Source organism: Entelurus aequoreus, linkage group LG21, assembly GCF_033978785.1.
Source record: "Entelurus aequoreus isolate RoL-2023_Sb linkage group LG21, RoL_Eaeq_v1.1, whole genome shotgun sequence".
NCBI lineage: Eukaryota > Metazoa > Chordata > Actinopteri > Syngnathiformes > Syngnathidae > Entelurus > Entelurus aequoreus.
Window position 1 is genome coordinate 49406696 of NC_084751.1, and position 23212 is coordinate 49429907.

General features: G+C 36.1%; 2 protein-coding genes across 9 annotated transcripts in view; one reads left to right on the forward strand and one right to left on the reverse strand.

Moving 5' to 3' along the window:
- Positions 1-22383, forward strand: part of LOC133638800 (ras-GEF domain-containing family member 1B-B-like) — a 36008-nt gene extending 13625 nt beyond the window's left edge. Inside the window, exons 7-13 of the mRNA XM_062031759.1 lie at positions 6783-6875; positions 6954-7056; positions 8750-8829; positions 11513-11704; positions 11800-11923; positions 20927-20999; positions 21460-22383. Of these exons, the coding sequence (XP_061887743.1) occupies positions 6783-6875; positions 6954-7056; positions 8750-8829; positions 11513-11704; positions 11800-11923; positions 20927-20999; positions 21460-21490 (696 nt within the window). The 3' untranslated portion in view covers positions 21491-22383. The remainder of the gene's footprint in view (positions 1-6782; positions 6876-6953; positions 7057-8749; positions 8830-11512; positions 11705-11799; positions 11924-20926; positions 21000-21459) is intronic.
- Positions 22118-23212, reverse strand: part of LOC133638801 (anthrax toxin receptor 2-like) — a 53730-nt gene continuing 52635 nt past the window's right edge. For 2 of the 8 annotated variants that reach the window (XM_062031764.1, XM_062031765.1), the window contains one exon: positions 22119-22222. In XM_062031764.1, the coding sequence (XP_061887748.1) occupies positions 22190-22222 (33 nt within the window). In that variant the 3' untranslated portion in view covers positions 22119-22189. Of the gene's footprint in view, positions 22223-23212 lie in introns of all 8 variants that reach the window. The other 6 variants (XM_062031766.1, XM_062031767.1, XM_062031761.1 and 3 more) reach the window with 5 other exon arrangements.

Genomic DNA, 23212 nt, shown 5'->3' on the forward strand with positions numbered 1-23212 from the left:
ATTGGTCTGTCTGCTGTGTTTGTAGTCATTGGTTTGTCTGCTGCATTTGTAGTCATTGGTCTGGTGTGTTTGTAGTCATTGGTTTGTCTGGTGTGTTTGTAGTCATTGGTTTGTCTGGTGTGTTTGTAGTCATTGGTTTGTCTGCTGTGTTTGTAGTCATTGATTTGTCTGCTGTGTTTGTAGTCATTGGTTTGTCTGGTGTGTTTGTAGTCATTGGTTTGTCTGCTGTGTTTGTAGTCATTGATTTGTCTGCTGTGTTTGTAGTCATTGGTTTGTCTGGTGTGTTTGTAGTCATTGGTTTGTCTGGTGTGTTTGTAGTCATTGGTTTGTCTGCTGTGTTTGTAGTCATTGATTTGTCTGCTGTGTTTGTAGTCATTGGTTTGTCTGGTGTGTTTGTAGTCATTGGTTTGTCTGGTGTGTTTGTAGTCATTGGTTTGTCTGCTGTGTTTGTAGTCATTGATTTGTCTGCTGTGTTTGTAGTCATTGGTTTGTCTGCTGTGTTTGTAGTCATTGGTTTGTCTGCTGTGTTTGTAGTCATTGGTTTGTCTGCTGTGTTTGTAGTCATTGGTTTGTCTGCTGTGTTTGTAGTCATTGGTTTGTCTGCTGTGTTTGTAGTCATTGGTCTGTCTGCTGTGTTTGTAGTCATTGGTTTGTCTGCTGTGTTTGTAGTCATTGGTTTGTCTGCTGTGTTTGTAGTCATTGGTTTGTCTGCTGTGTTTGTAGTCATTGGTTTGTCTGGTGTGTTTGTAGTCATTGGTTTGTCTGGTGTGTTTGTAGTCATTAGTTTGTCTGGTGTGTTTGTAGTCATTGGTTTGTCTGCTGTGTTTGTAGTCATTGGTTTGTCTGGTGTGTTTGTAGTCATTGGTTTGTCTGGTGTGTTTGTAGTCATTGGTTTGTCTGGTGGGATTCGAGGTCTTTAACTATTAGCCACATTTTTACCACATGAATCTATACTTTGATATTAAGAGGGGGGGGGGGGTTGCAAGTTTGAGACCCCTGCTTTATAAGCTTTGTAGTTAACATCAAATAACGCAAACACTTCATTTCAAGATGTTTATTTTTCGAATCTTGTCTTTGGCTTTGCTTGTAATTTGCTTAAGAACCACATGAGTGGAATTCCCACACATCAGGATGCTTCAACTTTGGTTGTATTTGAAGTATCTTTAGAAGTGACATCAAACACAAAGTGTGTGTGAAGTGCTCGCTGTGAGTCAGCTGAAGGATGGCTTGCAATCAGCGTCTTAGTTCTGTCGGGTGGCTTGCAATCAGCGTCTTAGTTCTGTCGGGTGGCTTGCAATCAGAGTCTTAGTTCTGTCGGGTGGCTTGCAATCAGAGTCTTAGTTCTGTCGGGTGGCTTGCAATCAGAGTCTTAGTTCTGTCGGGTGGCTTGCAATCAGAGTCTTAGTTCTGTCGGGTGGCTTGCAATCAGAGTCTTAGTTCTGTCGGGTGGCTTGCAATCAGAGTCTTAGTTCTGTCGGGTGGCTTGCAATCAGAGTCTTAGTTCTGTCGGGTGGCTTGCAATCAGAGTCTTAGTTCTGTCGGGTGGCTTGCAATCAGAGTCTTAGTTCTGTCGGGTGGCTTGCAATCAGAGTCTTAGTTCTGTCGGGTGGCTTGCAATCAGCGTCTTAGTTCTGTCGGAGCTCGTCGGGCCCTCACAAATGATAGAAGACCCATTTTGTATTGGGGTTATGAGAAAGAGTCTGAAAGTGTAGCCGTGTGTAAGCTTGTAATAGAAGGGAGTGTTACATCATCATGGGAAAGTCAAATATAGTTTCTCAGCACTTTATTATGCTATGCATTCTGGTAAAAGTTTCTTTAGCATGATAGCAGACAATGTAAGCCAGGTGAGGCAAAAGGCAGATGCAAATGAGGTGGAAATCACAGCCTTTTCATTGTGTGGGAGTGAAGACTCTCAAGATCCTGTCCAGCAGAAAGTGACACATGAATTCATCATTTAGTATTGGTTTGTGGAAATGATCACAAACAACAATAGAATGCCTTTCTTTTTGTTGACATTAGAGCATCAGCAATATCAGTGCAAAAAAAAAAAAGAAAGTGTTAAAGAAATATGTAGCAGAATCCAGGAAAAGCCACCCTTAAAGGATACTTTCCGATACCTATCATCCATCTATACGGATCACATGTAATAACTGTACATTTTTTCATTGATTAATGGTGTGTGCTTTTGACAATATCAGTCACTGTTGGCGTTAACGCACTTTTTGTGTCTTTTTACGCATTGACGTCAGGACGCACATTTTCGTAAGTCCGCGCGTCCCCGGGACGCAGATTTATTTTTTATTTTTTACCGAACCTGCCTTCTCCGCGTTTTTATTGGTCGTCTTCAAAATAATGAACATTCCGGTACAATTTCTTACATTTTGATTCACCGAAAGTTTTGCCGATGACAAATAATGCCTCAGTTTGCACTCGGACAACTTTACTGCGAGGGGCTGTCAAAAGAAAGTCTTGATGGTAAACACTAAGGTGAGTGTAAAGTCAACCTTTTTAACTTTATCCTGTGCCATGACTCCAGTAAATGACTTGTTTTAGTCTTTGTGAGTCCATGGAAACTTCACTTTTATCTCCCGCTGTTTCGACATGGTTCGAGGATGGAGACATGCTAGCTGTTAGCTTCAAGCTAACCAGCACCCGACCAAAAACATACTTTGCAGGTCAACAAATATGTGCCTTTTGAAGTGTTAATGTGCAAGGAGTGTATAAAAGGAGTCTCTTGGAGAAGTGGCTGACAAGTTAGCAAGTGTCGCTTGCATGGCTGACATCATCCCCGTCATTGTTCACTCAAGCAGAGATGCTGACTGTGCGTTAGGATCTACTTTTTATCCAGAGACTTAGCACATTTCATGTTTTATTGTCTATAGCAGGGGTGTCAAAGGTGTGGCCCGGAGGCCATTTGCGGCCCGCAGCTAATGTTTTAAAAGCCCACGGCACATTGTAAAAATACTAATACAATTTACAAAAACATAACAAAAGTGGAATAAAAAAGCTTACAGGTGAAATGTCATTTAGAAAAAGTTGCAGTGTTGACTAATAAAACAAAGCAGTTTTTATTTATTTAAAACTGCCATTGTTCAAAACATAATATTGGGTCAAAATCAATGTTTTTATGAATTATTGACCTATCCAAGGCTCCGAATGCTTAACATCAAATATTCCAATTTGAAAAATATTTTTTGTGGAAGATTTTGCATATTTTTTGTGTTTGCCATAAAAAAAGTTTTCTTTGACAAAAAGGGCAGAAAACAAACAAACCAAAAAAACAACAACTTAGAATTGAGGGATGGATGTGAAGTTGATGTAGACCAGTGGTTCTCAACCTGGGTTCGGTATGTTGGCCTCAGGGGTTCGGTATGTTGGCCTCAGGGGTTCGGTATGTTGGCCTCAGGGGTTCGGTATGTTGGCCTCAGGGGTTCGGTATGTTGGCCTCAGGGGTTCGGTATGTTGGCCTCAGGGGTTCGGTATGTTGGCCTCAGGGGTTCGGTATGTTGGCCTCAGGGGTTCGGTATGTTGGCCTCAGGGGTTCGGTATGTTGGCCTCAGGGGTTCGGTATGTTGGCCTCATGGGTTCGGTATGTTGGCCTCAGGGGTTCGGTATGTTGGCCTCAGGGGTTCGGTATGTTGGCCTCAGGGGTTCGGTATGTTGGCCTCAGGGGTTCGGTATGTTGGCCTCAGGGGTTCGGTATGTTGGCCTCAGGGGTTCGGTATGTTGGCCTCAGGGGTTCGGTATGTTGGCCTCAGGGGTTCGGTATGTTGGCCTCAGGGGTTCGGTATGTTGGCCTCAGGGGTTCGGTATGTTGGCCTCAGGGGTTCGGTATGTTGGCCTCAGGGGTTCGGTATGTTGGCCTCAGGGGTTCGGTATGTTGGCCTCAGGGGTTCGGTATGTTGGCCTCAGGGGTTCGGTATGTTGGCCTCATGGGTTCGGTATGTTGGCCTCAGGGGTTCGGTATGTTGGCCTCAGGGGTTCGGTATGTTGGCCTCAGGGGTTCGGTATGTTGGCCTCAGGGGTTCGGTATGTTGGCCTCAGGGGTTCGGTATGTTGGCCTCAGGGGTTCGGTATGTTGGCCTCAGGGGTTCGGTATGTTGGCCTCAGGGGTTCGGTATGTTGGCCTCAGGGGTTCGGTATGTTGGCCTCAGGGGTTCGGTATGTTGGCCTCAGGGGTTCGGTGGAGCCCGACTCAATCTTGTAAATAAAAACTTCTCCCTATCGGCGTATTACGGATACGGCAACAGCAGAAGTCAGACTGATTTGCAGGTGTGTCATTTGTTGTGAGTTCATGCACTGTGTTGGTTTTGTTCTTTGAACAAGGTGATGTTCATGCACGCTTCATCAAGTGCACCCGTAAAAAAACATAACTTTGTCTTGAATTTCAAAAAAATAAAAAATGTATTTTTCACAAAAGAAGGGTTGGGTGAATGCACATTTGAAACTGGTGGGGTTCAATACCTCCAACAAGGTTAAGAACCACTGATGTCGACTCTAGAGATTTAAATAAATAATGTATGTATGCCCTGGCACACCATTCTCATCATTTCATGACCCAAGCAAACACTTTTATACTGGAATAAATACACCTACAACTTATTAAATAAAAATATATAAAAAAAACTAGCAGCAGCGGTAAAGTTTAGACCCATGAAGTAAAGAAGAAAGTGAGTGACTGTTTATAACTGAATACATTTACGTATGCATAAAAATGTGTTTTCTTTTGTATATTTTTTTTAATGAATGAAGTAACGTTTATGACAACCTTTTTCCAGAACACAATATAGAATGTGAGATATGACAGGATAATGCATACATTTATCATTTGTTGTCAAAACGCTTACAAAAAAGTGGGACCCCAAAAATGTACTGTGGGACCCCATTTTTATGACTTGATGGGGTCTCTGACCCCGTTTTGAAAATTCCTAGCACCAACAATGTCAGTACAATATTTAAAGCAGTTCCTTAATCTCTTTTATTCCATACTAATGCTGGCTTCCATCTGACATCAAGACAAACAAAATGACAAAAGTGCGTAGAGGAAAATGTCTCTCCAAAATATCCCTTTCATCATCTTGTGGAATACAGTCGGACCAGGCAGAGATAACTTAGTCACATGATCGGGTCGGCACAGATGACTTAGTCACATGATCGGGTCGGCACAGATGACTTAGTCACATGATCGGGTCGGCACAGATGACTTAGTCACATGATCGGGTCGGCACAGATAACTTAGTCACATGATCGGGTCGGCAGAGATAACTTAGTCACATGATCGGGTCGGCACAGATGACTTAGTCAAAGGTTTGTGTGAACATTTGATTTGTTTGAGAAACTTTCTGTGATGCAGTCGAGATTATTCTTTACTATATTACTAGTGTTTGAGAGCACAACTAAACGTAAAGGAAAAAATAAGAGATCACACTAGTTTTTTGTTTGTGTTCTTTGAAGTTATGTTGTAGTTCCAATGCCTAAATATAACTACAAAGACCTGCTTGTGCAAGTAAACTGATGTCATGTTTAGTCCTACTAATACATTTTGTGATTGTAGGTCCAATCCACAGTATTTTCATTGTCTTTTTTCATAACAGAAACTATAAGTTTAGTTGTTGTTGTACAGGAAAGTCAAGTTCTTTATTCGACACGGATGACCATATTAAAGCGTCTTTGGTGATAATTGTTAGCATGAAGAAAATATCCTTTATAGTATTACAAATCTCTCGTAGGCTCAACATAATGAACTTCACACCATTAAAACAACTACAGACATGACTTGTATATGACAAATATTTGTAGCAGGAAATCAACTTCAACAACTAAACTTACATTTTTCTCATTACGTCACGATCACAAATCAAATCAAATACGGTACTTAGCGATGAGTCCAACCTTTTTTTTTACGGATTAATGCTTAATTTGTGGACGCCTACAGATGTAAAGACATGATGTGTCTCCGATCTTTTCTTCTTTACGTCCTCGTATGTGTCGAAGGAAGTGCGGTCGAGGCGACCAGTGACGCTACTTCGGTAATGATGGTTTAAATATTTCAAAAAACATTTTTTTATGAGTAAATAAATCTATCCGATCCCATTTGAAATATTTGTATAGCTTATATATTCGCCTCTAAACCTTCCGGAAGTGCCCCTGGGTCATGTGATTGCAACCCAGCAATTGGTTGAGCCAAAGTCAATAGTACACAATAACTAAACAAAATGAAACTCATTGAAATCCCTTTTGCCCTCAAAGTCGTCTTGTCAATTTGTAATCATTACCAACATGAAATCATTTGAAGAAAATAAAAATAGCGACCTAATCACTCTAGTATCGATCGTATACCGATATCAATTACTGTGGTATCGACACCGGCAATTTATGGATGAATTCTCCCTCCTTACACTTGTGGCTGCAACAATGCTGACACACCAACAGTTGTTGTATTATTATCCTCTCTCTAATCTAGACTCTTTTTAATCTACTTTTTCATTTCATAGCAACACGGTTTCTTCTTCTGTTGTTTCCAACTAGCTTAGCAGCTAGCTATCTTAGCTAGCATGCCTGTTCCTGAGTTCTCCTGAATTTCTCATAATTGCCCTCTTCCTAATATTTGATAATGATACTTACAATACTAAAAAAATGCAGTTTATTTGCTGTAATGGAGGGTTTCATTAACTTAGGAAGTTGGTGTCCGATGGATGGGCACATCTCTAGTTGTCTTTCATCGCCAATTTAACAATGTTTCTCCTAAAAGTTGAACAATTTGTCCTGTCTTCAACTTTCAGGGTTTCTTTCGGAAGCGTAAAACCAGTAACCTGGAGGCTTATGTGAACTGGTTCAACAGACTGAGTTTCCTCGTGGCCACAGAAATCTGTATGGTACGTTGGCTCTTTTTTCTTTTTACACTTGGTGATCTAAGTTGTGCAAAACATTTCATGACGCTGGTGTTCTTGCAGCCAATGAAGAAGAAACAGCGAGCGCGGATCATCGAGTTCTTCATCGATGTGGCTCAGGAGTGTTTCAACATTGGCAATTTCAACTCCCTGATGGCCATCATCAGTGAGTTTTTATCCCCCGCCATTTGTTACGGCGAGCTAGCTTACATTAGCCACTAATTGTCATGACGATTGAGCATCACAACATGACATACTGAAAGGTAGCAGCTTAGCAAAAGTCCTAGACCAGTTGGAATAATAGGAAAGAAGTTTGTCAGAGTGTGTGAGATCAAACTGAACGGCGATCGATCACAATGTTTGAGGTATGCTTAGAAATTGAATACCAAATTGAAGAGGGAAGCTTGCCAAACATGTAAAAACCAGCGATAAAGCTCGATTTTGGGGGAAACTCGCAAAGACGCTGTCATCTGGATGCATGTGTGCGCAACACGCGACACTTTTTTTGCCACACAGCTCGTAACAATGATCATTTTGAAAAAAAATAAAAGATGTCGGTTTTAAAATATTATCGGGGTATGATGAGAGACAAATGTGTTTATTAAAGCATGAATTAAAACAAGCGTTAGCTAACAGACTGACCAACACACTCCCATCACTACAATATGAAGTATAAACGGTAAAACATTGAATATTAGTAAGTGAACCACTCCTACCTTGTTTACTTCCCTGATGACCTCCTAAAAGTTTTTTATTCAATCAGAAATATCCTTCCATCCATCCATTTTCTACCAATGATACTTAGACATTTTTTTTAATGTCCACATAGTTCAGTGGGCAAGTTGTGTGTTATTGTATCACATTTTTTTTCTTTGTGTGTTGGTTTTAGATGAACTGGGCCATGAATTGTAAAGGTTGCCTGAATTAGTAGCTGTATATTGAGTCTGTGCACCCTCTACACTCTACGCTCTATATTCATCACGGATGACCACATCCATCAAATGGCAGCAAAATTGCAATGTACCAAATGTCATCTTTTAAAAATGAACGTGGGACAATGTTTGGGGACACCTTAATTAAGCAATTTACCAGTAGATGGGTGTGACAAACACTGTCTTACACCGTTACTAATTGTATTGTTTATTAGCCAGATTATTTCCATCAAACCTCGTAGAAAACTAAGAAAGCTCTGTTTCTGTTTCTCTCACAACATGGCGGGTAACTGAATACCTGAGCTGCACACAAATATGACACACCATAGTAATGAGTGGTTGGATCACCTCCTACTGGTTTAAGATATTTCAGTAATTGTGGGTTAAGTAAACAAAATATTGCATTTGCTGTTGCCAACAGCTTGCTCAACGTAGCGCACATAAAATGTGTTTCTTCCAAAAAATCTGCCCAATTCTGGCATAAGATGCCAAATGCACCCACAGACTCGTAAAAGGAATTATAATGAAAGATGTGTGAATATGCAGGGATTTACTGTACCATTCTAAATGGCAAACATAATACATGTTTGGCTTTTGTTGACAATTTAGCCTTGGTGGAGGTCTGTAAGATACTAACTGCAAACATGTACTCTGCAGTATAGCTCCACCAGATGGATGCTTGATATACTGCATGCTCATTCTGCCATCACACGCATGCTCTTTGTCCTCCAATCAACATTTCTAATGACATTCCAAAAAAAGCTTTTTAAGGAGCCACCATTGGCTTCTTTGAGTTGGAAAGGCTTATCAACAATAAACTATCTTCTCCGTCCTTGTGGGATTCAAACTGACAACATTGCAGACACTTTGGATGTGAAGAGCTTTTTTGTGGAGTGTGACACTAAAATCTCTGATTGGCTCTTTCAGCTGGGATGAACATGAGTCCTGTTGCCAGGCTCAAAAAGACCTGGAACAAAGTCAACACTGACAAGTTTGACATCCTGGAGGTGAGAAAAGCCCAGTAGAAGATGATGGACCACACAATACACATATGATGTAGAAGATGATGGACCACACAATACACATATGACGTAGAAGATGATGGACCACACAGTACACATATGATGTAGAAGATGATGGACCACACAGTACACATATGACGTAGAAGATGATGGACCACACAGTACACATATGACGTAGAAGATGATGGACCACACAATACACATATGACGTAGAAGATGATGGAGCACACAGTACACATATGACGTAGAAGATGATGGAGCACACAATACACATATGACGTAGAAGATGATGGACCACACAGTACACATATGACGTAGAAGATGATGGACCACACAGTACACATATGACGTAGAAGATGATGGACCACACAGTACACATATGACGTAGAAGATGATGGAGCACACAGTACACATATGACGTAGAAGATGATGGAGCACACAATACACATATGATGTAGAAGATGATGGACCACACAGTACACATATGATGTAGAAGATGATGGACCACACAGTACACATATGACGTAGAAGATGATGGACCACACAGTACACATATGACGTAGAAGATGATGGAGCACACAGTACACATATGACGTAGAAGATGATGGACCACACAGTACTCTTGTGATGTAGAAGATGATGGACCACACAGTACACATATGATGTAGAAGATGATGGACCACACAGTACACATATGACGTAGAAGATGATGGACCACACAGTACACATATGACGTAGAAGATGATGGACCACACAATACACATATGATGTAGAAGATGATGGACCACACAGTACACATATGACGTAGAAGATGATGGACCACACAGTACACATATGACGTAGAAGATGATGGAGCACACAGTACACATATGATGTAGAAGATGATGGACCACACAGTACACATATGATGTAGAAGATGATGGACCACACAGTACACATATGACGTAGAAGATGATGGACCACACAGTACACATATGACGTAGAAGATGATGGACCACACAATACACATATGACGTAGAAGATGATGGACCACACAATACACATATGATGTAGAAGATGATGGACCACACAGTACACATATGATGTAGAAGATGATGGACCACACAGTACACATATGACGTAGAAGATGATGGACCACACAGTACACATATGACGTAGAAGATGATGGACCACACAGTACACATATGATGTAGAAGATGATGGACCACACAGTACACATATGACGTAGAAGATGATGGACCACACAGTACACATATGACGTAGAAGATGATGGACCACACAATACACATATGACGTAGAAGATGATGGACCACACAGTACACATATGACGTAGAAGATGATGGACCACACAGTACACATATGACGTAGAAGATGATGGACCACACAGTACACATATGACGTAGAAGATGATGGACCACACAGTACACATATGACGTAGAAGATGATGGAGCACACAGTACACATATGATGTAGAAGATGATGGACCACACAGTACACATATGATGTAGAAGATGATGGACCACACAGTACACATATGACGTAGAAGATGATGGACCACACAGTACACATATGACGTAGAAGATGATGGACCACACAGTACACATATGACGTAGAAGATGATGGACCACACAGTACACATATGACGTAGAAGATGATGGACCACACAATACACATATGACGTAGAAGATGATGGAGCACACAGTACACATATGACGTAGAAGATGATGGAGCACACAATACACATATGACGTAGAAGATGATGGACCACACAGTACACATATGACGTAGAAGATGATGGACCACACAGTACACATATGACGTAGAAGATGATGGACCACACAGTACACATATGACGTAGAAGATGATGGAGCACACAGTACACATATGACGTAGAAGATGATGGAGCACACAATACACATATGATGTAGAAGATGATGGACCACACAGTACACATATGATGTAGAAGATGATGGACCACACAGTACACATATGACGTAGAAGATGATGGACCACACAGTACACATATGACGTAGAAGATGATGGAGCACACAGTACACATATGACGTAGAAGATGATGGACCACACAGTACTCTTGTGATGTAGAAGATGATGGACCACACAGTACACATATGATGTAGAAGATGATGGACCACACAGTACACATATGATGTAGAAGATGATGGAGCACACAGTACACATATGACGTAGAAGATGATGGACCACACAGTACACATATGACGTAGAAGATGATGGACCACACAGTACACATATGATGTAGAAGATGATGGAGCACACAGTACACATATGACGTAGAAGATGATGGACCACACAGTACTCTTGTGATGTAGAAGATGATGGACCACACAGTACACATATGACGTAGAAGATGATGGACCACACAGTACACATATGACGTAGAAGATGATGGACCACACAGTACACATATGACGTAGAAGATGATGGACCACACAGTACACATATGACGTAGAAGATGATGGACCACACAGTACACATGTGACGTAGAAGATGATGGACCACACAGTACACATGTGACGTAGAAGATGATGGACCACACAGTACACATATGACGTAGAAGATGATGGACCACACAGTACACATGTGACGTAGAAGATGATGGACCACACAGTACTCTTGTATCTCCATGCAGCACCAGATGGACCCGTCCAGTAACTTCAGTAACTATCGCACGGCGCTCCGCGGCGCCACCCAGAGGTCGGAGACGGCACACAGCAGTGAGGAGAAGATTGTCATTCCTTTCTTCAGTCTCCTCATCAAAGACATCTACTTCCTGAATGAAGGATGTGCCAGCAGGCTGTCCAATGGACACATCAACTTTGAGGTATGGACTCACACTAAAGATGCAACATCGCCCCCTTGTGGATCTAATGTGCTAGCTTTCATTTTTACTCTCATGACGTTGCTTCTTTCCTTTAGAAACTGTGGGATCTGGCAAAGCAAGTGAGTGAGTTCCTGGTTTGGCGGCAGGTGGTATGCCCGTTTGATCGAGATCGCAGAATTCTTCAGTACGTCGTCACCACGCCAGTCTTCTCTGAAGACGGTAAGTCCATCTGCTTTATCACATACACCATGTGGTAAGTCCACCTGCTTTATGCTTTATCACATACACCATGTGGTAAGTCCACCTGCTTTATGCTTTATCACATACACCATGTGGTAAGTCCACCTGCTTTATGCTTTATCACATACACCATGTGGTAAGTCCACCTGCTTTATGCTTTATCACATACACCATGTGGTAAGTCCACCTGCTTTATCACATACACCATGTGGTAAGTCCACCTGCTTTATGCTTTATCACATACACCATGTGGTAAGTCCACCTGCTTTATGCTTTATCACATACACCATGTGGTAAGTCCACCTGCTTTATGCTTTATCACATACACCATGTGGTAAGTCCACCTGCTTTATGCTTTATCACATACACCATGTGGTAAGTCCACCTGCTTTATGCTTTATCACATACACCATGTGGTAAGTCCACCTGCTTTATGCTTTATCACATACACCATGTGGTAAGTCCGCCTGCTTTATGCTTTATCATATACACCATGTGGTAAGTCCACTTGCTGTATGCTTTATCATATACACCATGTGGTAAGTCCACCTGCTTTATGCTTTATCACATACACCATTTGGTAAGTCCACCTGCTTTACGCTTTATCATATACACCATGTGGTAAGTCCACTTGCTTTATGCTTTATCATATATGTCATGTGGTAAGTCCACTTGCTGTATGCTTTATCATATACACCATGTGGTAAGTCCACCTGCTTTACGCTTTATCACATACACCATGTGGTAAGTCCACTTGCTGTATGCTTTATCATATACACCATGTGGTAAGTCCACCTGCTTTATGCTTTATCACATACACCATGTGATAAGTCCACCTGCTTTATGCTTTATCACATACACCATGTGGTAAGTCCACCTGCTTTATGCTTTATCACATACACCATGTGGTAAGTCCGCCTGCTTTATGCTTTATCACATACACCATGTGGTAAGTCCACCTGCTTTATGCTTTATCACATACACCATGTGGTAAGTCCACTTGCTGTATGCTTTATCATATACACCATGTGGTAAGTCCACCAGCTTTATGCTTTATCACATACACCATGTGGTAAGTCCACTTGCTGTATGCTTTATCACATACACCATTTGGTAAGTCCACCTGCTTTACGCTTTATCACATACACCATGTGGTAAGTCCACCTGCTTTACGCTTTATCACATACACCATGTGGTAAGTCCACCTGCTTTACGCTTTATCACATACACCATGTGGTAAGTCCACCTGCTTTACGCTTTATCACATACACCATGTGGTAAGTCCACTTGCTTTATGCTTTATCATATATGTCATGTGGTAAGTCCACTTGCTGTATGCTTTATCATATACACCATGTGGTAAGTCCACCTGCTTTATGCTTTATCACATACACCATGTGATAAGTCCACCTGCTTTATGCTTTATCACATACACCATGTGGTAAGTCCACCTGCTTTATCACATACACCATGTGGTAAGTCCACCTGCTTTATCACATACACCATGTGGTAAGTCCACCTGCTTTATCACATACACCATGCGGTAAGTCCACCTGCTTTATCACATACACCATGTGGTAAGTCTACCTGCTTTATGCTTAATCATATACACCATGTGGTAAGTCCACCAGCTTTACGCTTTATCACATACACCATGTGGTAAGTCCACCTGCTTTATGCTTAATCATATACACCATGTGGTAAGTCCACCTGCTTTATGCTTTATCATATACACCATGTGGTAAGTCCACCTGCTTTATGCTTAATCACATACACCATGTGGTAAGTCCACCTGCTTTATGCTTAATCATATACACCATGTGGTAAGTCCACCTGCTTTATGCTTTATCATATACACCATGTGGTAAGTCCACCTGCTTTATGCTTAATCATATACACCATGTGGTAAGTCCACCTGCTTTATGCTTTATCATATACACCATGTGGTAAGTCCACCTGCTTTATGCTTAATCATATACACCATGTGGTAGAAAATGTTTGTGCCATACTTTGTCCACAAAGTGATGCTCAGATAATATTCCAACAGTTTGAAGGTGAAGACATACTTCCTGTCTTGGGAAACTGAAATACTTTTATTATGTACAGAACATCATCAAATACATCATCTACCCAAAAAACATTGTAAAATACAAAACATCACACCGTATATCATGGACTAAAAACACATCATGTATTAAACAACACATTATAGATCATGTACTAGAAAAACATACTATACAATATGTATTAAAAAAAGATACTATACAATATATATTTCAAAAACATACTATACAATATATATTTCAAAAAAGATACTATACAATATGTATTAAAAAAAGATACTATACAATATGTATTTAAAATACATACTATATATCGTGTATAAAAAAACAACATACTATACATCAGGTCTAAAAACAAAGTTATACATCATGTACTAAAAAAGCTGATACATCATGCAGTGTTGGTGCTAGAAATGTGGTCCCAGGGACCCCATCAAGGCATAAAAAGGGGGTCCCACAGTAAATTTTTGGGGTCCCACTTTTTTGTAAGCGTTTTGACACCAAATGCTAAATGTATGCATGATCGTGTTATATCTCACATTCTATATTGTGTTGTACATTATCCTGTTATATCTCACATTCTATATTGTGTTGTACATTATCCTGTTATATCTCACATTCTATATTGTGTTGTACATTATCCTGTTATATCTCACATTCTATATTGTGTTGTACATTATCCTGTTATATCTCACATTCTATATTGTGTTGTACATTATCCTGTTATATCTCACATTCTATATTGTGTTGTACATTATCCTGTCATATCTCACATTCTATATTGTGTTGTACATTATCCTCTTATATCTCACATTCTATATTGTGTTGTACATTATCCTGTTATATCTCACATTCTATATTGTGTTGTACATTATCCTGTCATATCTCACATTCTATATTGTGTTGTACATTATCCTCTTATATCTCACATTCTATATTGTGTTCTACATTATCCTGTCATATCTCACATTCTATATTGTGTTGTACATTATCCTGTTATATCTCACATTCTATATTGTGTTGTACATTATCCTCTTATATCTCACATTCTATATTGTGTTGTACATTATCCTGTCGTATCTCACATTCTATATTGTGTTGTGTAAAAAGATAGTCATAAAGGTTCCTTCATTTATTAAAAAAAGAAACCACATTTCTATGTGAGCAGCCAAGCAGGAAACTTGATGCAGAATTTGTGATCCATAAAACTTTCGGCGAATCAAAAATAAAGAATCTGTACCGGAAAGTGTATTACTTTGAAATTGACCAATGAATAATTATTAATTATTTGACCCAGCAAATATAAACAAAACAAAACAGGCGGAAAGCAATAATCCATTAAAAAAAAAAAAGAAAACCGGGCGGTAAAAAAAAAAAAAATCCGCGTCCGCGTGGAAATGTGCGTCTTTTTTTATTTCAATGCGTAAAAAGATACAAAAAGTGTGTTAACGCCAACACTGATCATGTATAAACAAACTATTATACATCATGTATAAACAAACTATTATACATCATGTATAAACAAACTATTATACATCATGTATAAACAAACTATTATACATCATGTATAAACAAACTATTATACATCATGTATAAACAAACTATTATACATCATGTATAAACAAACTATTATACATCATGTATAAACAAACTATTATACATCATGTATAAACAAACTATTATACATCATGTATAAACAAACTATTATACATCATGTGTAAACAAACTATTATACATCATGTATAAACAAACTATTATACATCATGTATAAACAAACTATTATACATCATGTATAAACAAACTATTATACATCATGTATAAACAAACTATTATACATCATGTGTAAACAAACTATTATACATCATGTGTAAACAAACTATTATACATCATGTATAAACAAACTATTATACATCATGTATAAACAAACTATTATACATCATGTGTAAACAAACTATTATACATCATGTATAAACAAACTATTATACATCATGTGTAAACAAACTATTATACATCATGTATAAACAAACTATTATACATCATGTATAAACAAACTATTATACATCATGTATAAACAAACTATTATACATCATGTATAAACAAACTATTATACATCATGTGTAAACAAACTATTATACATCATGTGTAAACAAACTATTATACATCATGTGTAAACAAACTATTATACATCATGTGTAAACAAACTATTATACATCATGTGTAAACAAACTATTATACATCATGTGTAAACAAACTATTATACATCATGTGTAAACAAACTATTATACATCATGTGTAAACAAACTATTATACATCATGTATAAACAAACTATTATACATCATGTATAATAACAAACTATTATACATCATGTATAAACAAACTATTATACATCATGTGTAAACAAACTATTATACATCATGTGTAAACAAACTATTATACATCATGTATAAACAAACTATTATACATCATGTGTAAACAAACTATTATACATCATGTGTAAACAAACTATTATACATCATGTATAAACAAACTATTATACATCATGTGTAAACAAACTATTATACATCATGTGTAAACAAACTATTATACATCATGTATAAACAAACTATTATACATCATGTATAAACAAACTATTATACATCATGTATAAACAAACTATTATACATCATGTATAAACAAACTATTATACATCATGTATAAACAAACTATTATACATCATGTATAAACAAACTATTATACATCATGTATAAACAAACTATTATACATCATGTATAAACAAACTATTATACATCATGTGTAAACAAACTATTATACATCATGTATAAACAAACTATTATACATCATGTATAAACAAACTATTATACATCATGTATAAACAAACTATTATACATCATGTATAAACAAACTATTATACATCATGTATAAACAAACTATTATACATCATGTGTAAACAAACTATTATACATCATGTGTAAACAAACTATTATACATCATGTATAAACAAACTATTATACATCATGTATAAACAAACTATTATACATCATGTGTAAACAAACTATTATACATCATGTATAAACAAACTATTATACATCATGTGTAAACAAACTATTATACATCATGTATAAACAAACTATTATACATCATGTATAAACAAACTATTATACATCATGTATAAACAAACTATTATACATCATGTATAAACAAACTATTATACATCATGTGTAAACAAACTATTATACATCATGTGTAAACAAACTATTATACATCATGTGTAAACAAACTATTATACATCATGTGTAAACAAACTATTATACATCATGTGTAAACAAACTATTATACATCATGTATAAACAAACTATTATACATCATGTGTAAACAAACTATTATACATCATGTGTAAACAAACTATTATACATCATGTATAAACAAACTATTATACATCATGTATAATAACAAACTATTATACATCATGTATAAACAAACTATTATACATCATGTGTAAACAAACTATTATACATCATGTGTAAACAAACTATTATACATCATGTATAAACAAACTATTATACATCATGTGTAAACAAACTATTATACATCATGTGTAAACAAACTATTATACATCATGTATAAACAAACTATTATACATCATGTGTAAACAAACTATTATACATCATGTGTAAACAAACTATTATACATCATGTATAAACAAACTATTATACATCATGTATAAACAAACTATTATACATCATGTATAAACAAACTATTATACATCATGTATAAACAAACTATTATACATCATGTATAAACAAACTATTATACATCATGTATAAACAAACTATTATACATCATGTGTAAACAAACTATTATACATCATGTATAAACAAACTATTATACATCATGTATAAACAAACTATTATACATCATGTATAAACAAACTATTATACATCATGTATAAACAAACTATTATACATCATGTATAAACAAACTATTATACATCATGTATAAACAAACTATTATACATCATGTATAAACAAACTATTATACATCATGTGTAAACGAACTATTATACATCATGTGTAAACAAACTATTATACATCATGTATAAACAAACTATTATACATCATGTATAAACAAACTATTATACATCATGTATAAACAAACTATTATACATCATGTATAAACAAACTATTATACATCATGTGTAAACAAACTATTATACATCATGTGTAAACAAACTATTATACATCATGTATAAACAAACTATTATACATCATGTATAAACAAACTATTATACATCATGTGTAAACAAACTATTATACATCATGTATAAACAAACTATTATACATCATGTATAAACAAACTATTATACATCATGTATAAACAAACTATTATACATCATGTGTAAACAAACTATTATACATCATGTATAAACAAACTATTATACATCATGTATAAACAAACTATTATACATCATGTATAAACAAACTATTATACATCATGTATAAACAAACTATTATACATCATGTGTAAACAAACTATTATACATCATGTGTAAACAAACTATTATACATCATGTGTAAACAAACTATTATACATCATGTATAAACAAACTATTATACATCATGTATAAACAAACTATTATACATCATGTATAAACAAACTATTATACATCATGTATAAACAAACTATTATACATCATGTATAAACAAACTATTATACATCATGTATAAACAAACTATTATACATCATGTATAAACAAACTATTATACATCATGTGTAAACAAACTATTATACATCATGTGTAAACAAACTATTATACATCATGTATAAACAAACTATTATACATCGTGTATAAACAAACTATTATACATCGTGTATAAACAAACTATTATACATCGTGTATAAACAAACTATTCTACATCATGTGTAAAAACAAACTATTATACATCATGTATAAACAAACTATTATACATCATGTATAAACAAACTATTATACATCATGTGTAAACAAACTATTATACATCATGTGTAAACAAACTATTATACATCATGTGTAAACAAACTATTATACATCATGTGTAAACAAACTATTATACATCATGTATAAACAAACTATTATACATCATGTATAAACAAACTATTATACATCATGTATAAACAAACTATTATACATCATGTATAAACAAACTATTATACATCATGTATAAACAAACTATTATACATCATGTATAAACAAACTATTATACATCATGTGTAAACAAACTATTATACATCATGTGTAAACAAACTATTATACATCATGTATAAACAAACTATTATACATCGTGTATAAACAAACTATTATACATCGTGTATAAACAAACTATTATACATCGTGTATAAACAAACTATTCTACATCATGTGTAAAAACAAACTATTATACATCATGTGTAAACAAACTATTATACATCATGTATAAACAAACTATTATACATCATGTATAAACAAACTATTATACATCATGTATAAACAAACTATTATACATCATGTGTAAACAAACTATTATACATCATGTATAAACAAACTATTATACATCATGTATAAACAAACTATTATACATCATGTGTAAACAAACTATTATACATCATGTACTAAAAAACATGATATATCATGAATAAAAAGCCTACTCTACCGTGTGTGTAAAAAACGTGATAATACTATAGATCACGTGTAAAAAAGCTGATAATAGTATAGATCATGTGTAAAAATAAAGCCTATAATAGTATAGATCATGTGTAAAAAAAAGTTGATAATACTACAGATCATGTGTAAAAAAGCTGATAATAGTATAGATCATGTGTAAAAAAGCTGATAATAGTATAGATCATGTGTAAAAAAGCCTATAATAGTATAGATCATGTGTAAAAATAAAGCTGATAATAGTATAGATCATGTGTAAAAAAGTTAATACTACAGATCATGTGTAAAAAAGCTAATAGTATAGATCATGTGTAAAAAAGCTGATAATAGTATAGATCATGTGTAAAAAAAGCCGATAATAGTATAGATCATGTGTAAAAAAAAAAGCTGATAATACTATAGATACTGTGTAAAAAAAAGCTGATAATAGTATAGATCCCGTGTAAAAAAGCTGATAATAGTATAGATCATGTGTAAAAAAAGCTAATGGTATAGATCATGTGTAAAAAAGTTGATAATACTACAGATCATGTGTAAAAAAGCTGATAATAGTATAGATCATGTGTAAAAATAAAGCTGATAATAGAATAGATCATGTGTAAAAAAGTTGATAATACTACAGATCATGTGTAAAAAAGCTGATAATAGTATAGATCATGTGTAAAAAAGCCGATAATAGTATAGATCATGTGTAAAAATAAAGCTGATAATAGTATAGATCATGTGTAAAAAAGTTGATAATACTACAGATCATGTGTAAAAAAGCTGATAATAGTATAGATCATGTGTAAAAAAGCTAATAGTATAGATCATTTGTAAAAAAGCTGATAATAGTATAGATCATGTGTAAAAAAAAAAGCTGATAATACTATAGATACTGTGTAAAAAAAAGCTGATAATAGTATAGATCCCGTGTAAAAAAGCTGATAATAGTATAGATCATGTGTAAAAAAAAAGCTAATAGTATAGATCATGTGTAAAAAAGTTGATAATACTACAGATCATGTGTAAAAAAGCTGATAATAGTATAGATCATGTGTAAAAAAGCTGATAATAGTATAGATCATGTGTAAAACAGCTGATAATAGTACAGGTCATGTGTAAAACAGCTGATAATAGTACAGATCATGTGTAAAACAGCTGATAATAGTATAGATCATGTGTAAAACAGCTGATAATAGTACAGATCATGTGTAAAACAGCTGATAATAGTATAGATCATGTGTATGTGCTTGTTTCTCCAGAGCTCCATCTGGCGTCTTACGAGAGCGAAGGACCAGAGAACAACATGGAGAAGGACAGTCGTCGTTCTCTCCGGTAGGTTCTAACACGCTACGTTCTAACACGCTACGTTCTAACACGCTACGTTCTAACACGCTACGTTCTAACACGCTACGTTCTAACACGCTACGTTCTAACACGCTAGGTTCTAACACGCTAGGTTTTAACACGCTACGTTCTAACACGCTAGGTTCTAACACGCTACGTTCTAACATGCTACGCTCTAACACGCTAGGTTCTAACACACTAGGTTCTAACACGCTAGGTTCTAACACGCTACGTTCTAACACGCTACGTTCTAACACGCTACGTTCTAACAGGCTACGTTCTAACACGCTAGGTTCTAACACGCTACGTTCTAACACGCTAGGTTCTAACACGCTATGTTCTAACATGCTATGTTCTAACATGCTACAATCTCAGGGCTTTCAATCCATCGCCCTGAAACTTCAAAGCCATTGTTGTTAAAAAAAACATTTTGTTTTTTCCATGAAAGATCTTCTCTTCTGCATCGAGAGAATCGGTGATGTGGACAATCTCTTCTACTGCTGTCAATCAAGTTTCTTCTCAGCCCAACAACACAACAATCTCTTCTACTGCTGTCAATCAACTTTCTTCTCAGCCCAACAACACAACAATGTCTTCTACTGGTGTCAATCAACTTTCTTGTCAGCCCAACAACACAACACAACAATCTCTTCTACTGCTGTCAATCAACTTTCTTCTCAGCCCAACAACACAACAATCTCTTCTACTGCTGTCAATCAACTTTCTTCTCAGCCCAACAACACAACGGAGACCACCTGCTTCCAGGAAGTGGAAGTTTTGAGCGCTTCATTTTTAACGTCATCAGTTAAAAATGTCAGCATGAATTACTGCTCCAAATACTATTATACTTATACAAATACTATTAGTGCACTTGCAGCCTGTGTTGGTGACGTCAAAGATGCACTTCCTGTTGTCTTCAACATCCTCCTGGCAGCATCTTCCTACAATGAAGTCTTTTCTTCTTGATGTATATAAACATGTTTTGTAATGTTCAATCTTTCCTGTGTATTTTGTGTCTATGGGTACTTGTACTGAATCCTTTGTGAAAACAGAGTTATATATATTTTTTTCTCAAATAAAGTGAAAAAGCAATGGTCTGCTTTGATGAAAACCAAATGAGCAGCAGGATAAATGGAAAGACATTTAATAATTATAATACATGATATAAAACCTCCATTTCAGTGGACTCTGGTGAAGTTGATGCAGCGGCCCTGCACACACACACAAAAGACATTGAATAAATGCTCTAACATTTCATCACATTAATCACAGGGTTGCTGCGGAATCATTTCCATTCACCACAAATATTCATTTTTAATTTATGATGCTTTAATTCTGCATGAGCAAAGAATCGAGGAAGAAGAAAACTTGCACATGTTCATTAAAGATCATACAAAGGAGAGTTAATTGTGTTAAAATGTTCAATCAGATTCATTATAATTATCTGCATTCATGTGTTCATTTTGACAACCCAAGTTAAGGCGTCATACCAGTGGTGTGCTGTCACATATATATGTATATGTATATGTATATATATATATATATACACATATATATGTATGTATATATATATATATATAAATATATACAGTCAAGAAAATAAGTATTTGAACACCCTGCTATTTTGCAAGTTCTACCACTTAGTAATGATGGAGGGGTCTGAAATGTTCACGGTAGGTGCATGTCCACTGTATGAGAGATAACCTAAAAAGAAAAATCCAGAAATCACAATCTATGATTTTTTTAACAATTTATTTGTGTGATACAGCTGAAAATAAGTATTTGAACATCTGTCTATCAGCTAGAATTCTGACCCTCAAAGACCTGATAGTCCGGCTTTAAAAGTCCTCCTCCACTCCACTGTATTATCCTGAATCAGATGCACCTGTGTGAGGTCGTTAGCTGCATAAAGACACCTGTCCACCCCATACAATCAGTAAGAGCCAAACATTCAGCATGACTAAGAGCAAAGAGCTGTCCAAAGACACCAGAGACAAAATGGTACAACTCCACAAGGATGGAAAGGGCTACGGAGAAATTGCCAAGCAGTTTGGTGAAAAAAGGTCCACTGTTGGAGCATTCATTAGAAAATGGAAGAAGCTAAACATGACGGTCAATCTCAATCGGAGTGGAGCCCCATGCAAGATATCACCTGGTGGGGTCTCAATGATGCTAAGAAAGGTGAGGAATCAGCCCAGGAC